The sequence below is a fragment of the Pollachius pollachius genome (assembly GCF_949987615.1).
Source record: "Pollachius pollachius genome assembly, chromosome: 15".
NCBI classification, from domain to species: Eukaryota; Metazoa; Chordata; class Actinopteri; order Gadiformes; family Gadidae; genus Pollachius; species Pollachius pollachius.
The window spans coordinates 5,857,772-5,873,551 of NC_136948.1; the positions used below are offsets into that span (position 1 = coordinate 5,857,772).

Sequence of the window (15,780 nt, forward strand, 5' to 3'; positions counted from 1 at the left end):
CTATGAGACAACCCCCCAGAAGTCGAGAATAATCTCCCTTAATTAGCAAGGAAGAAATCTTGAAGGAACTCAGCGTGGGGGATCCCTCCTTGAAGGGATGATCAGGAGTGCAATGGGTGCCATAATTGACATATATACTGTACATTAAGGCTAAACATTTTAAATAATTTAGTTTATAAGAGTATAACAGGTGATGGGGTGCTGGCCGGTTATGTCACTGCAATATGCCAGGTATCCACTCACTGACGTCCCTAATAATGGGAAAAAAAACAAAACTAAATATGGTATACACAGAAAGTTACTTTTATGAACCACAGAACAGTTAGATACGTAATTTGTATCTAAAAAGAGTGCACAGAAACGTGATGACCAAAATATAGGTTTCAATAAAAACTTTATTCCAGGACAAACAAATAAAAGCCATACAATATCATTCAATTATTAATAACTTGGAGAGACAACCAGAATCAAGAGCTCGAATACCTCTAGAAACAAGTCAAACGAAAAGAAGATTAAACATAAATATACACCAAAAGCCCACACATATTCTGACGAGTGCAGAAGGACGGCATATGATTCCTCCAGTTTAGGAGGAGTGTCTTTAGTGAAGACAGAGAAATAAATATAAAATATTGTCAAAGTCACACAGACCTGATTAATTACAGGATGATCAAGATTCCCTTTTTCTGTTACAATAGGGTGAGTGCTCATATATGCTATAGAGATCGGCCAAGCATGGGTTAAATTGCGACAAGACCGTCGACAGACACAATTAAGACGTAAATAAACTTTAGCCTTTGTAGAAAGTGAAGAATTCTAATGAATGCCATAGCGATGAGGACCTATGTATCCTTCTGTGCAACACATAACAATTTAGAGCAGATTTCACAAGGTTTTTATAAGCCAGACTATCATACAGGTATTCCTTAATTGAAGGAGAAGGGGCGATTTGGGGGTCAAGGGTCAAATGGAAAACATTGACTTCTTATTTTTGCCATGCCAAAACCAGGAGGTCAAACACAGTGCTCTCACATCAGAACATCTGCGTCGCCACAAATACAACCAACTCAGATTCAGCACCAGCAGCAAGGTCACAGTACAAATATAACCAATCATCTTCAACCTAATACTTCACCCAGCGGCACATTTACAGAACTTGTTTCTGTCAGGTGACCGCACTGCGGATAACAGCGTGCTGCATTAGGAAATTAAAAATAAGTTAATTGTAGAAAGAAAAGTTCAACCATGTGCATTATGTCCAACTTTATAGTGCAAACTCTGTTTTGTTAACCACAACATTTAACAACCGGAAGTAGATATATCAGGAAGAGTTGTATGGTTCCCTTCCTGGTCGACCAGGAGAACCTATGGTTCATTCCAGGCCGAGGGTCGGGGGGGGGGGGGAGCTTTATATACACCCAGACGGTCGTTCTGAAAGGATTCTACATCGGCAAGGCCTCCAATTGGCCTTGATCACAGAGCGACCATCTTGGTTCTAAACGCTAGCTCGAGGAGGGAACTGAATGTAGAACTCGGGATCCACTTTCCCTATCCAGCTAGCGTTTGGATCCAAGATTTCCACCCAGTGATTAAATTGCCCATAGGATCCGAGGTTTGTACATTCTGTTACTGTTTCTCGGTTGGCCACCAAGTCGTATGTGCAACGTAGGGAGAGCAGTGGGAACGTTATTTCCTACCAGTTATTTCCTACTGGGTCCTACTAGGTCCCAGTCCAGTACAATCAGTGGAGCCTGAGTGTGTTTGGGGTTGAAAGTTAAATAAATTAACTAATAAATAAACTTGCCGACTTGGTGCCAAACAAAACAGGTGATATGAATGAGTAGCTTAATGGGTTGTGATTTAATCTACGTCTAGCAGTAGAAACCTTCAGGCCAAACGAGAGGAAGCCAACGACAGTCTGATCAAGAACCACGCCCAGTAGCACATAGCTCCCAAAATACCAAAAAAATATAAACAATAATATAAATAATATAAAATAGGAACCACAGGCTGTGTCCAAATCATATTCTCTTTTTTTTTGGTTTCTCATTTACATGACAGCCACTCCTTGCCGTCTGCGTTAATTTGCCTTTTCATTCCCGGTCGCTGCCATGCCTTGGGCGTCTCTCTGGTCATGACCCCTCAGCTGCCTGTCCTACTCCATTTTGGATCTCTCCATTTTGGTTTTGAGGATTTCCTGTGGAGAGAACAGGGAGGATGAATGCACAAATGGAACTGAAGTGGTGCACTGTGGAGGTCGGTACCCACTGGAGTTTCTTTGAATGGGAAGCCATTGGCTACTTTACCTCTTCCTCGTCCAGCATCACAGGCAGAGCTCTGTAGAGCGAGAGAGACAGAGACAGACACAGGCAGAAGAGTAAAGAGTCATTTTCTGTCTTGCCTGAATGATATCAGAATCCATCATTCTGATAGTTGCCACGACGCTTGGACGAGGTAAACGAGGCCCGCGAGGTAAAACCCATGATCCATTGATTACCAGGAACTCCAACCCAATTCAGTCAACTTAATCCACTTACGTCAGAGAGGTCAAGTTAGGAAAAAGGACTGGGAATGTCGAACATGGTAAATACCCCCAAACCAAACCAAAGCAGTATTATTTACTGGGATGACACGTTTGGGGTCGGGGGGGCTGGATACCAGTGGGCCTCTAAACAGGGTTATTTCTAATCCGTTCACCATGCTCATGGCCTCAGTGACAGGACTCGTATTCTGAAGCGCTGAACCCAACGACCCCGAACTAATGTGAGATAGGGCTGCTCGATTACGCTCAGTATTGAAATCACGATCATTTTTGAGTTTGAAAACATGATGCATTTATTTAGCATTTCTCTCCGAACAACACTTTGTAACTGAGAAATGTTTGAAATGTCCCCTTAAAAAAATAAATAAAGCACAAATATGTATCCAGCAGTAATAATAATCCTTTCAACTCGATTATATTTGGAGATCGTTTGACACCAAATTCGAAACCCATCAAAAATTGCAAAGTCCTAATGCGAGATACGTACACGTCCACCACGGTGGTGGGGATGTTCTCCTCCACCCACTTGAGATCCTCATCCTGAAAGACACAGAAACCGCAAAGCGACCGTCAGACGAGGGCGGACCTGAGCCGGGCGTCACGCATCGACGGACGGGCGGCCCGTTGGACGGGTCGCCCGGGAGGAAGGCGGAGGAGCGTTCAGAAGACAGACCTCTTTGCTCAGCAGCTTCTGGGAGCCGTTGGTGTCTGGTTTGGATCCCCTCATCTTCATCCCCTCTGAAAGAGCGGAGAGACGCCGAGCACACCATCAGAGCCCCGTAACCCGTAACTTAATATTCAAAAGGAAGTCTTTTTCGATCGATAAGATAAGTCCTCGATAAGATAAAACCTTTTTTTTCTTTTTACCATCAATATATGGGTGTGTCGGGGTATGGGGTATGGGGTATCCCCCTACAGATGGGGTATGCGCATGCTGCGGTTCTGGAGGGAGAAGTTATTTCGTCCTTACCGAAAGCTTCATTCAGCATGGGTTCCTTGGCCTCCTCTTCGTCATCGTCTTCATCGATCAGAGGTGAATGGGAAAACCTGGAGAGGAGGAGCACATGAGATCAAGACCGGATCCTGAACGCCCCGGTTTCTGTCCTAACCCACCTTACCGTTCATACTTGGCATCCTAAACGTCGGAAGGGCGACATACAAGATCAGGGTGGATTTGCTAAGCAGTTTCGGGATGTTAACATTAATAAAGTCATGAGAGGATTACATTTAACTTAATTAAACCAGGAGGTTACCGGTTACACTACTTGTTAACAGTTAGCCTGTGTAGCTCAATAAGTGGAGCACGGCATCAGCACTGCCAGGGGTAGTGGTTACGTTCCCACTGGGACCGCCCATGCTATAGTATGCCGTCGTGCTACAGCAAGACACTTCGGACGAGAGCCTCGGACAAAAACAGTCCTTCGGTTCTTAGCCTTGGTTTTAAAAATGGACCGCAAGACATTTGGGAGGGAGTGGTGGGTCCTCCGCTTCCTGTTTACCCCCGACCTCTGGCTGTTGGCGGAGGGTCGGAGCAGCACCATGATGACCAGCAAGATGGTGGAGAAGAGGAGCCTCCAGAAGGCGTCGTCCACCCACAGGTCCCTCCAGCCCTGCGGGGGAGACAGCAGCCGTTAGAGGGCAGGAGCTGGACGAGACGCCCGGGGGTCACGGGCGTCTCGTCCAGTACTTTCTCCCCCCGCTGCTCGCGCCGAGGTTTGATCACCCGAGACTCAACGACCGGCGGTACATAAAGGAGGGAGTCATGGCGACAGAGTGGGGCCATCGCCCGCCGACGTCGATCACACCTACCGTTTGGCATTCCACCATCTTGAAGACCTTGGTGGTCCAGATGATGAAGATGATGGAGGCTGCGGAGACACACGCAAAACATAAAGAGGGACATGTAAACAACACAGACAGATGTTTATAAACCACACACACACACACACACCTCTTAATGGTGCACAAGTGGACCAGTTCAGACACGGCATTGATCTCATTTCTGATATCAAAGTGTTGGCCCACAGATAGACCGCCCCCACAGACAGAGAGACCCCCCCCCTCCCCACAGACAGACCCCCAAACAGAGAGACCCCCCTCCAGGACACTCACCGACCACGGAGAAGATGAGGGTGTTGGTGAAGTGCTGGTAGAGCGACAGCTTAACCACGTTCCTGCGGAGCTTCAGCAGGCGCGTGGTCTGAGACAGGCTGATGAAGATGTGGGAGGAGGAGGAGGTCAAGGAGAAACGGCGTGTGGAGCGGTCCACCGTCACCACGACAACCCCCGCCCCTCACCCAGGCTCTCATTACGAGAGGTTCAAATGATGCTGATTAATATGGATCAAATGTCCCCTCAACACCAACCATTTGAATTAAAAATGTACAAAAGTGTAATGACCGACCGAAAGGCTTAGGGGTTTAAATCCTTTCAAAATAAGAGTTCCTGTTAAGAAGCAGGCACACAGCCGTGCGCGTGTAAAGGATATCCACCACATGACGCAGGAGTCGATCAGGGAGAGGCTGAGGTTAGCCACCAAGGCCACAGTACCGTTGAAGCCCTGCAGAGACACACACACACACACACACACACACACACACGTTTGTTTTGATAGGTTGTGAGGGCGCTACTCGTCAAAGTGTTTGACGGTGATGTTGTGTTCAGGCCGTGGGGTCCGTGGGGACTTACGCCGGTGACCCGGAGCACTCCTTCCACGGAGGAGAAGAGGAGGTAGAGCAGGCCCACCGCCGCTAAGCGGTGCACTGTGGTGCCCAGCCGGGGCCTGCACCAATGACAAAACACAAGGAAGTGGAATCAGCCAATCGTATGAGCCAAATGGCTTGAAGGGGCGGGTTGGCTTCTGTATTCCGACAAATCGTGGCTCTGGCAATTATCAAGCTAGCTCTATGACTGGCTTGATACCGACCGCGACCAAACTAAACAACAAGCTTGACCATTTCCCACCTAGTACTGAAACCATCAGAGAATGTGATCAACAGTCAATCATAGCTCTACGCCCTGGAATTGGTCAGATTAAGTTGAGGAAAAGAAAACATCCAACAGGTTTGGTCACAGAGCAGACAGAACGACTGACAGTATACATGCTTAGCATTGCGACGGTACAGTTACAATGATGCACTTTCCTTCCATGCACTCTTGACTCACCTGACGATGCCGTAGCCCAGGCTGACGATGAGGAACAGGATTCGGGCTAAAGACCTCTTCAGGGCAGAAAGCAACTCGCCGAATATCGCTGCCCCGATAACTGTGGACAATGAGAATACATTTAAAAACACATTTTTGTTTTCCCTTTAAGGAGCAGATAGAATCCCTAGAACCGAAAACATTACGGTTCCAACCCGGGACCTTTCGGCTCAAACACCCCCAGCCCCTCGCCCGAACCTGCCTCTCAACAAACGACAAATAAATGAATTGAAATCCACCAAAGGGACACTCACCGAAGTCTCCCTGGTAACGGATGCTCTGGTGCTCCGAGTAGAACACGGCCTTCTCCAGCATCCCCAGGATGATCACGGCCCCGATCCAGAACTGGATCCGCAGCAGGTCCCGCCAGTAGCAGGCCGACCAGAACAGCCACAGGGCGCCGAACAGCACGTACACGATGCACATGACCATGAAGAACTGGGGGCGGAGCAACAGCGGGTCAGAGCTCTTTAATGTCCTACCACTTTATGGAGTGTTGTGCCCAACACTTACAATTTAAAAGGGAACAAAGTGCTTGAAAGAACACCAATGGAATCATGAAATAATGAAATAATTTAATGAAATAAAAAAATAGGAATAAGAACCTTAATTTAAAAGTGATTCAGTCGTATCAAATATGGATAAACGGTAGTTTAAATGTGTAGAACGTTAACTCTTTATTACGACGTAAAGTGATGAGAATTTAACATTAGTTTCTCCAAAATTCACCCTTACACTTGACAAAATCGACTTTACGCACTAGCAGTATGCAGTGTTTCATTGATGTAAGGAATCACGTACCATCATCAGTGGCCAATCAGCAGGGGACGAATAGTCATGTGATCCCTTCATCTCCACTTTCACTAGAAACAACACAGCAAGGATGATACATCAGCCGGAACCACAAGGATCACTTACCCACGGCTGCAACATCACAATAATGGGTTCCCACGAGGTCAGTTCTAAAGACACATTTGCACTCCGACACAAATATGAGAGAAGAGTTGTTCCGGTACCAGTACCAGTATTGGAAATTCCTCCGATACTACATGCACAAATTATAGTTTATAAATGTAAATTATCTAGTTCGGAAAAAAAAAAGTTTTTTAAGTAAATGACTTTAAATTGAGGTCATCTGAGAGATGTCCTTCACCCTAAGAACAAGTGCTATTAAAAGTCACAATGCTAGACGCTGCATCTGTATATACTCTATCGGCGGATGTGAAAAGAAGAAGGGGAAGAATTCTCACTTGTGAAGGAAAAGGTGCTGTCCTCCACGTCTTCCCCGCGGCGCGGAATGGGCTGGACCTTCACGATGAACAGATACGGGCCGTCTTCCCACGCTTTGGCCACCGCACCGATGTCCTGCCACCGTCAGATTATAATCCCGGATTATTATTCAAACATAATAACCCCAGATTGGAGTCCAGAAATGCTAATGCCCATGAATTATCCCAAAATTTCGGATATTGTAGTGAAGTATCAAAATAACAAGCCCAGACGCTCACCGGTTTATCCATCCATATCAGAGTCTGGTTGGACGGATCGCTCTAAGAGGAAAAGAAATGGAAAATATATAAAACAGGGTGTACACTCTAGTGTAGCAGTAGTAATTATTATCTTGTTAATGTCCGATTTGTTTTATAATATACGACTGCCGGATTAACCACGCATATCTAGCCAACATTAGCAGCAGATCCAGCCAGTCCAGAGTCCACGAGGAGGGCTACGGTCGGGGGCCTTACCCTGGGCGGGGAGAGGGGTTGGTAGCCGTTGAAGTCTCCGTGGTAAACCTGGTGTGGGGCAGAGTGGAGAAATAAATAAATAATAAGTCTATTGAACCACAACGTGTGGTCAATTTAAAGGGGACATGATGTGCTGGATGGATAGATCAGTCTATCAGCCAACTAGGTGGATACGCCCACTTGTGATGTCAGAAGAGGCGGATTTTCAAAACGGCTTGTAACGGCTAATCACACTCACACCTGGTGGTATAATATGTCACCTGAGTGTTTTAAATGTACACATATGAAGAGGCATCGGTGTTCTACACCAGCTGCCTAGACCGAGTGCTGCGGACCTTGGGCAGGAACAGAGAGGAGCAGTTGTCGAAGTACATGTATCCCTGGCTGTAGTAGCCGCTCCAGTCGTCTTTCAGCATGCTCTCCAGACCAAACATGTTGATCGCCTTGTTGTCCTGAAGGAAGAGATGGAGATGTTTACTTCGACACGCTGCCAGTGAGCTCACGCAGGCACGCACACAACCGTTGAATTCGTTTCACAGGCTAGCGAATCAACGACAGTGTCGGAATGACCATGAAAACTGAGTTTTAGTGAATTGAACTCAACAACCACAACCACTATGCTCGTAAAAAGAATCATCAGGGAGGGTCATTGATCAAAGCCATGTAGCCATTGCCCTAACGTCAAAATTCAACGAGTAAGGGTAAGGGTAAAGAGTAAGTTTACCTCTGCCCTCTAGTGGTCTGAATTCGAAATTAACCAAATTAAACAAGCATCAGGAAACAATACACCATTATATGGTGTATTGTATATTATATATTGCTGACTTGCTGGAAACAAAGATATGAAGTTCAAACTGACCGGGGTGTTGAAGACCTCGTTGTAACAGATAGAGGAGCGGAGGTACCAGCTGATGTTGAAGGCCAGGTTTGCGTCACAAGGCGCAGAGTCAACCGGCCCCAGGACTTCATTGAGAGAAAGGAAACTTTATTCACATCAACCACGACAACAAGGACATTCTGGTGCCATCTAGCTGTAAAGAGATCGACTTGGTAGTACTTACAATTCATGTAAATAGTAGTGTTGGCATACAAGGTCTTCCGGAAGACCACATCTTGCGACTGCAAATGAAGAAGACAAACTCAGATACAGAACAATTGTTTAAACGTTGGTTCATATAATGTGTGTTGGTATTTGATCGTGGCCAGTAGGGCTTGTTCATCATGACGTTTGAAGCATGGGAGGACGTTGTAGCAATAGGGTTTTGGTTATCGTGGAGTTATTCATAATCGTGAACATATTTGTCATTATGGAATGAAAACTCTCATGTTTGAAACTGAAAGAGCGTGTCTCGTGTGATACGTGGCCACACAAAGTTTTGATTAGCCTAGGTTACAGTATATTTACATTGCTACAACTCTCGAGTCCCCTGAATACGGGCGGACTATGAACAACAACCAATAAATCAAGCACATGAGTATTCTGATGTACAAGCTCTGTTCGATACTCCCCGTATGGAGGCGTTCATCGGGAAGGGACGTTAATATGCAAGAGCCCTACAGGGGCAGTGCTCAACTGTCAACACTGTAACGCGTATTAACGTTGTCTTTGTTTAAAAAACCAAGACATCACATCCCCGTAAACATGTCAACGGTGGTCTTCAGCGAGTTAATTAATCCCCGTATGTGTGATAGCTAAACTAGCTAGCTAACAGCTGCTATGCATCATTAGCACTATAGATTGTGGGAGCCGCACTCGGTCCCGCGTCCAGATTCCGTGCACACTCACCGAGTTCAGGTAGACATTCCACAGGGAGACCTCTGCCGTCAGCGCAGGACTGAGGAGAATGGTAAATAAAAGACAACGAAACCAATGTACCCCAGCATTAGACATTATCGGTGCAGGTGAATGCGTCCGCATCCAATCCATTTCCGGCTTCCAGCGTCGTTGATTGCACGCAGCCGTGTCTAAGCCCCGCCCCTCGGAGACGCCGTGTAAAGAGGTGTGTGTTGACGCTTGGAGTGCCGCAAGAGCAGCGGCTAGTTTTGGGCTTATCTCCGCGTCGAATGGAGGGTTACTTCTCAGTATCACGCCACGGTGGGTCATGTTTTGTATACGTCGCTCATTACAAAGCTAACACCCAATGACTGTACTCAAATAGTATCACAATGTGTCCATCGGTCTTAACACGCCGCCCTCCTTCCTAGAACTGTCCAACGATTTTTTTAATTGTTCAAATTTGAGCTGAAACAATAAGTTTACGGACACATAAACCTAACCTTTACCCGTTAACCTTACCATAACCGGGTTGGTTGTCTAGCGTTAACCCTATAAGCTCGAGGACTTCAGGCTCCACTGAACCCCTCTTGGAAGACATGCAAACTGCCGTAAGTTTGAAACGTGTGAATTCCCAATAACCAGTGGGCGATCATAGCAACGGAAAAGTAGTAGCCTAATGCAAAAGGTGCAGCCGGTTTAACGAAGCCTTCTGTGGAAGAAGCCATGGTTAAGTTTGAAAATAAGGCTATATTTGAATGCATGAAGTACTAAGTCTAAAACGAGTTAAATGTTGAAATAAATGTTTCAACAACCTTCATCTATACATTTGAGGGTGAAAAAAAGCAAGCCAGTTTAAAATTGGACCAAATTTTATTGAAGTGTTAATAAAACTCAAAATATTTACATTTCTTTTTCACCTTTATAAATGTTATTAGATTTGCATGTCAAGTTATCACTACTGTTGAAATGAGGTATAGTCAAGAGGTCCATTGGAGATGGTTTGAAGTGTCGGTTTTCCCCTGCTCCACGTCAAGATCATTCCAAAGTCCAGACGCAATGACAACCTTCATCTTTTGGAGCCCGCTAACAAAACAGGCCTCTTTAATGTGAGCAGTCCAGAGAGCAATTTGCACCGACACAAAAAACTGACTACGTGACAGACATTAAAACCAGGTTTTTACTGTAAAAATATTGAGACTGACACAGAAGAATTGAAAAGCCAAAGGACGCCTACACCACGGCCAGTTCACACCGACAGACCGCAAACTGAATTTAAGTTAATGGAGCATGCAGTACTTCACATAAACAGGGCAGTGAATGTAAAAAGAGAAAAATAAGTTCTCCGGTGATTCAGCGCCGACGGAGTCACAGCATGTGACCACATCACAACACTACTGCTGGGGGAGACTCCCTTCACTCGCTGCCTCCGGAGAGATCGACGCGCTCAGCCTAAAAAACAACATTGAACTCAAGTGTTTGTCCAGAACCAAACAAAAAGGCCTACGCTAAACCAGACGAAACGACGCGCCACTCAGAGCCCCCGACACACTGGAGGGATTTTAAAGAGAAAAAAGGAAAACAAATCATGAAAAAAAAAAAAAAAGAAGCAACATAACGACGTTACCGCAGAACAATGTTCAAGAGCAATTAGAGCAAAACGACTGCTTCCTTGCAGAGGCCCCGCCCCGCCGGCCGGTCAGCGACCGGATCAAAGGAGGGCCGGCCGCCTCCGTCGCTAAGAGACGATGGCGGCCACCCTAACTGGGGTGGGGTGGTGGTGGTGTCCGTGCATCAGTCCGTTACGCTGTGGCGGTGGGGGTGGAGCAGGGACCGCCATCAGTGGCGGCTGCCGGCCGACACTGAGCGCGAGCGGGAACGGGACGCCTGCTTGGTCTGGGCGGGCCGTGGGGAGCGAGAGCGGGACTTGGAGCGGGACTTGGAGCGGGACTTGGAGCGAGAGGGCGAGTGGGAGAGGGAGCGGGCCGCCGGCTTGCGGGAGGACTTGCGCTCCGGGGTGCGGCTGGGCGAGCGGGGGGAACGGCTGCGGGAGCGGGAGCGACGGCGGCTCACGGAGCGGCTCTTGGAGCGGGAGTAGCTCCGGGAGCGGCTCTTGCTTTGGCTGTGGAGACAGGAAGGAGGGCATTAAGGTTACCCCTCTGTGAACACATCAAGACCCCAACAACCCCAGGGGCAACACCAACAACACCCACACAATGAGCGTGCGTAGGCTCAGCGTTGGAAGACACAAAAATGTTTTGCCTGTCGGATGTGTATTATGGCACCCATTGCACTCCTGATCATCCCTGGAAGGAGGGATCCCCACTCTGAATTCCTTCCTTGCTAATTAAGGAAGTTTCTTCTCGCCCTCTGGGGGGCTAGGGTCAGGGGGGTGTCGTAAATATACGGCCTGTTAACCCCTTTGAGACTGTAGCTTTGATTAAGTGCTTTACAAATAAAATGTAACTTGAAACAATCCCCCACACACCTATTCAGAAATGTAGATGAGATTATGGTATACCTCTACTGTATTCTATTATTTTCTAGTGCATTACTATATTTAAGAATACTTGACTCCGACTTTTGTCAACTTAATTAAATCGGCACGCGATAAATCCACACAGAGGTCTATTTTGTGTAGCCCGGTCAGAATTCTCACCTCCTTCTCCGATCCTCGAAGATCTTCAGCTTTCGTCCGTTCAAATCTGTGCCATCCAGCTTGGAGATGGCATTCTTCAGGTCGCTGCGAGATGCAAACTCAACCACCCTGTGGGTATCAAAGCGAGAGCAACCCAGTGTTAGAACGGACACAACACACCTTCCTCTTGGCAGAACGCATGCGACCGTAAGGTGGGAAAGGAGCAGGTCTCTCCTGAAGGGCCACAACCTACCCTTCATTTTTGTTGGTTCTGTGTGCATCCACAAAGGTGACTTCACCTACTTTCCTCATCAGGTCTTTCAGGTCCTGTTGGCGCAAAAAGGGGCAGACAGACGTTTAACGAAGGGCCGACACAGTGACCGCCTAGTGTCATTGAAATCCTTTTCAAACCTGGTAAGAAAAAAAAACAGGGCAGGCAACAGTTAACAGCGTTTACACCTGTACGTGTCAGGGCAATAGGTGGAGTGCTGTGTTTGTACTGAGAGTTTCCATCAGCCATTGGTACGTTGATGGGAAAAAAACTAAGTCCCAGTAATTGGGTCCTTCTGCTTCAAGGTGATGGGTCAGATAAAAGGGGAGTGTCCTGCCATAGACCCAACACTCTTGTCTAGGTACCAGTGGAGTTCATCTATACTAGTTTCTATTCTTATGAAGTTTCAATGTGTACACTTAATGTAGGTCTATATGGGCCAACATAAAAGGAAAGTGTAAAAAAAAAGAAAAAAAAAAAGGTATTCACAGGGCATTGAATATATATTTAGATATATAAACACACTATGGCTGAGTGGACAATCTTTTCAAGTCTATTTCTCAATTACAAATCTATCTGTGGCTAATCAATATGGGGTTCCCGCAAAGTACAGTGTAATTAATTAACTACTGTTAACTACCGTCCCTCCATCTACAGCCCTTCATATGTAGCTCCCCCACCCATCTAGTTTTAACAGCCCAACCCCTTAAAAAAAAGAAAATACCCCAATCACATGAGTTTTATTGCTACTTACCGTTCCATACCCAGGGGTAGATTAAAGCCTAGAGCCACGAGTCCACATAGAAAACCAATGGGGAACCAATGCAGTGTTAAGCCCTTGAGAAACGACCACGGCCTTCACCTGGGAATCCAGCCTCCACAAGCAAGGACCCACCAGAGAGCAAGGAGGACGGAGGAGGGGGGTGCACGCCCCACTCCACACCCCCGACCAAGCTCCATCAGCAACAGAAAAAGACCCAAACGGGATGAAGGGGTTACAGCAGTCGTGGGGGAAGCCAGACCACAGAACCGCCAGACCTCCTTAAGCTACCGTATCCTGCGCTAGACCACTTTCACCCGCTAGGGGGCCCCGCCAAGACTTAGACCAGCAGCAACTGCGTGTAAGGAGAGGCACCAAATGGACACTATTCAGAAAAACAGCCAGGAGAGGGCGCTATGCACTGCAGCCTCTCAAACGCGAGGGTGTGCATCATGCAGCTCCGAACAGACAAACCATATGAGAACAGCGGCTAAAAAAAAAAGAGCAGCCGTATTAACGGTGCCTTCTGTGAAAGAAACCATGGTCAAATTAGAGAACACTGAAGCTAAATTTGAACGTATAGCAATTATACTGAGTCTACTACATTGTAACAATGGCGTGATTTAACAGGTTAACAAAAGGCTGTTCATTGCATTCGGAAAGTACAGGGTTAGACAGATGGCAGTTATTATACATGGGAACAAACAGATTGAAATCCTCACCTGCCAGCTGATACGAGACGAGAGGTTCTCCACTATGAGCCTGTGGTCTGTGCGCACAGGGGGGCCATACCTGACAAAAGAACAATTAGAGATGAGCTTGAGGCAGTGGTCAACCGGCCGGTTGGTAAGGAGCAGGCCTAGACCCCATACAGTGGGACACCTGAACTAAATAGAACTAGATTGTATACGGTTTACAATTTAGTCATTAGCACTGCTAGTACCACCATGTCATGTAGCCATTTAGGCTGCCTAAAATGTGTGCCGAATTATTGCAGTGTTAAGCTGAGCCCTAGTTTGCTTGCACTATCGGACCAAAGTCGTAATATATTTAACACGCTTAACCCTAACAAAAGTAAGGAATCAGTATCTCAAGATCTCGCGAGGTAGACTACAGGTAACCTTAACCTCACAAGGAAGAGAAGGGGGAGGGGAACCATGGATTAACCCGTAATACTGGTTCTGTGGGGGTTACCAAGAAACAGAAGGAGAGTCCACCAAGAGGGGAAACAAAGATGCCTACCTGGATCCACTGCTGCGGGACTGACGCTGTTGGCTGAACCGTGGGGAGAAGCGGCTGGACCCTGGGCCTGCACCGTCACCCCTTCCTTTCCTGGAACGAGCCAGCTCAATTGTGACCCTGAAGAAGTGAAAGGGGAAATAAGTTAGACATTGGTGGACTTCTACCGAGTGTTAACCATTAGGAGCATCCACGCGTGCCTGTTAAGTGTCGATGCAGGCGAATTTTATTAACTAGTTGTTAGAATAACGTTGGCCACAAGGGGGCGCAATATAGAAATAATAATTGTATATAATCTTTACTTGTAGTACTTACTAATAAAAAATATCGATTTGTGAGTTCTATAAATACCTTTCACTGCACAATTCCTTTCCGTTCAACTCGTAAACCGCATCGTCGGCATCTCTGTGGTCGTCAAACTCCTGTTGAAACATTGGGATTAGTTCGATCCATTTATAAAAGGTCCATCGATACGACGTGATCAAAATAAAAACGTATCATCTTAAAACAAACAAACAAAAAAAACTTACCACAAATCCGAATCCATTTTTCAGGTTGATCTCCCGGATCCGTCCGTAGCCCTTGAAGAACTTCTCCACGTCTCTCTCCCGGGCATGCGGGCTGAGGCGGCCGATGAACACACGACACCCGCTCATGTTGCACTGACTGGGGGAGAGAACACGCCGCTTCAGTACTGGTTCAACCCCCATATAAATCAGCCGGCCGAAGGTTAATTTCAGAGCCGACGTTATTTTTAATTTGCACTCAACTGAAACCCGGCTAGTATTACTTTAGGAAGAAATGCAAACGAGGAGAGGTAGCTTTAGCTAGGTTAGCTAGTAGCATTTAGCTAGCGTCGAGTCAGCATCGTTTTAGCCATCTATTTAAAACATTCACCCAAATCATTTTAATCCATGTTGCTATCCACGTATACAATCACAAACATATACTCACATAAGTTTCGTCTGGTGTTCTCTGCAGCGAGTTAAATCTGAGAGTGCGGTACAACTTCAGGGTTTGGTGGTTGGATCAAAATGGCGAGACGGTGCGAAGTACGAAACAGCAGTAGAGGAAGAGGAAGGGTTGCCAGGTTGGGTCACATCCGCTGTTTCTTCGCACCTACATTTTCTCCAGACTAAACGGTACGATATAATTAAACACCTTTGAGATATTCTAAGGTAGTATTTATGTCACTAAATTAATATATATTAAGGCTACATTTCACGAAAATGACCCAAAGTGCGTTAATAAGTTGCTTCAGTAGTAATCCTAAAAAATCGACACGTCATATCGTGGTCATGGCAACCCAGCTGTACTCATTAGGAACCGAATTTACATTGAAAGCGAATTTACATTGTGCCCTGTTGTTGCCATTATTAAGGACTATGTTTTTGGGGGTAAATCCTTACGTTTGTTGTGTTACGTGAAAAAATCAGATAATGCATGTAATTTATTACTCTTTGGGAAGGGTAATATAGCCCTATTGTGTAGATTTATACAGTATGATATATGTAGGCCACTATTGGCCTATAAAACATATTTTAACAGGATACAAAAATAATTGATTGAATCTAAAAAGTTAATAATGCCCAATAAGTAGACAACGG

At 46.2% G+C, this 15,780-nt stretch overlaps 2 protein-coding genes across 3 annotated transcripts; both read right to left on the minus strand.

Annotated features, from left to right (window-relative positions):
• Positions 1–377: 377 nt before the first annotated feature.
• LOC307086669 (transmembrane protein 87A-like) lies at positions 378–9,418 on the minus strand (the record flags this gene model as incomplete). 2 transcript variants are annotated; one of them, XM_079751964.1, is made up of 20 exons in its annotated part: positions 378–2,197; positions 2,307–2,337; positions 3,030–3,082; positions 3,216–3,280; positions 3,513–3,589; positions 4,049–4,152; positions 4,352–4,410; positions 4,655–4,761; positions 5,029–5,102; positions 5,231–5,324; positions 5,708–5,807; positions 6,001–6,184; positions 6,548–6,609; positions 6,997–7,111; positions 7,255–7,296; positions 7,492–7,539; positions 7,827–7,943; positions 8,351–8,454; positions 8,553–8,610; positions 9,278–9,418. In XM_079751964.1, 20 exons carry the CDS (start codon positions 9,416–9,418, stop codon positions 2,156–2,158), a joined length of 1,677 nt encoding a protein of 558 aa, XP_079608090.1. In that variant the 3' UTR covers positions 378–2,155. The 2 variants fall into 2 exon arrangements, 1 of the variants encoding a protein (XP_079608090.1); XR_013812456.1 differs by lacking the exons at positions 378–2,197; positions 2,307–2,337 and having other exon boundaries at positions 4,042–4,152.
• A 1,009-nt stretch (positions 9,419–10,427) lies between these two features.
• Positions 10,428–15,230, minus strand: srsf5a (serine and arginine rich splicing factor 5a). The gene is made up of 8 exons (XM_079752800.1): positions 15,128–15,230; positions 14,704–14,839; positions 14,525–14,595; positions 14,177–14,293; positions 13,657–13,726; positions 12,157–12,230; positions 11,925–12,032; positions 10,428–11,387 (listed from the first exon to the last, which is right to left on the minus strand). Exons 2-8 carry the CDS (start codon positions 14,827–14,829, stop codon positions 11,105–11,107), a joined length of 849 nt encoding a protein of 282 aa, XP_079608926.1. The 5' UTR covers positions 14,830–14,839; positions 15,128–15,230; the 3' UTR covers positions 10,428–11,104.
• Between the last annotated feature and the right edge of the window lie 550 nt (positions 15,231–15,780).

Coding starts and splice junctions, on each gene's coding strand:
- srsf5a (XM_079752800.1), bottom strand. CDS start 14,829: ATGAGCGGGTGTCGTGTGTTCATCGGCCGCCTCAGCCCGCATGCCCGG. Junction 14,294..14,524: donor AAGGAATTGTGCAGTGAAAG/GTATTTATAGAA, acceptor TCACTTCTTCAG/GGTCACAATTGAGCTGGCTC. Junction 11,388..11,924: donor TTCGAGGATCGGAGAAGGAG/GTGAGAATTCTG, acceptor CTGTCTCCACAG/CCAAAGCAAGAGCCGCTCCC.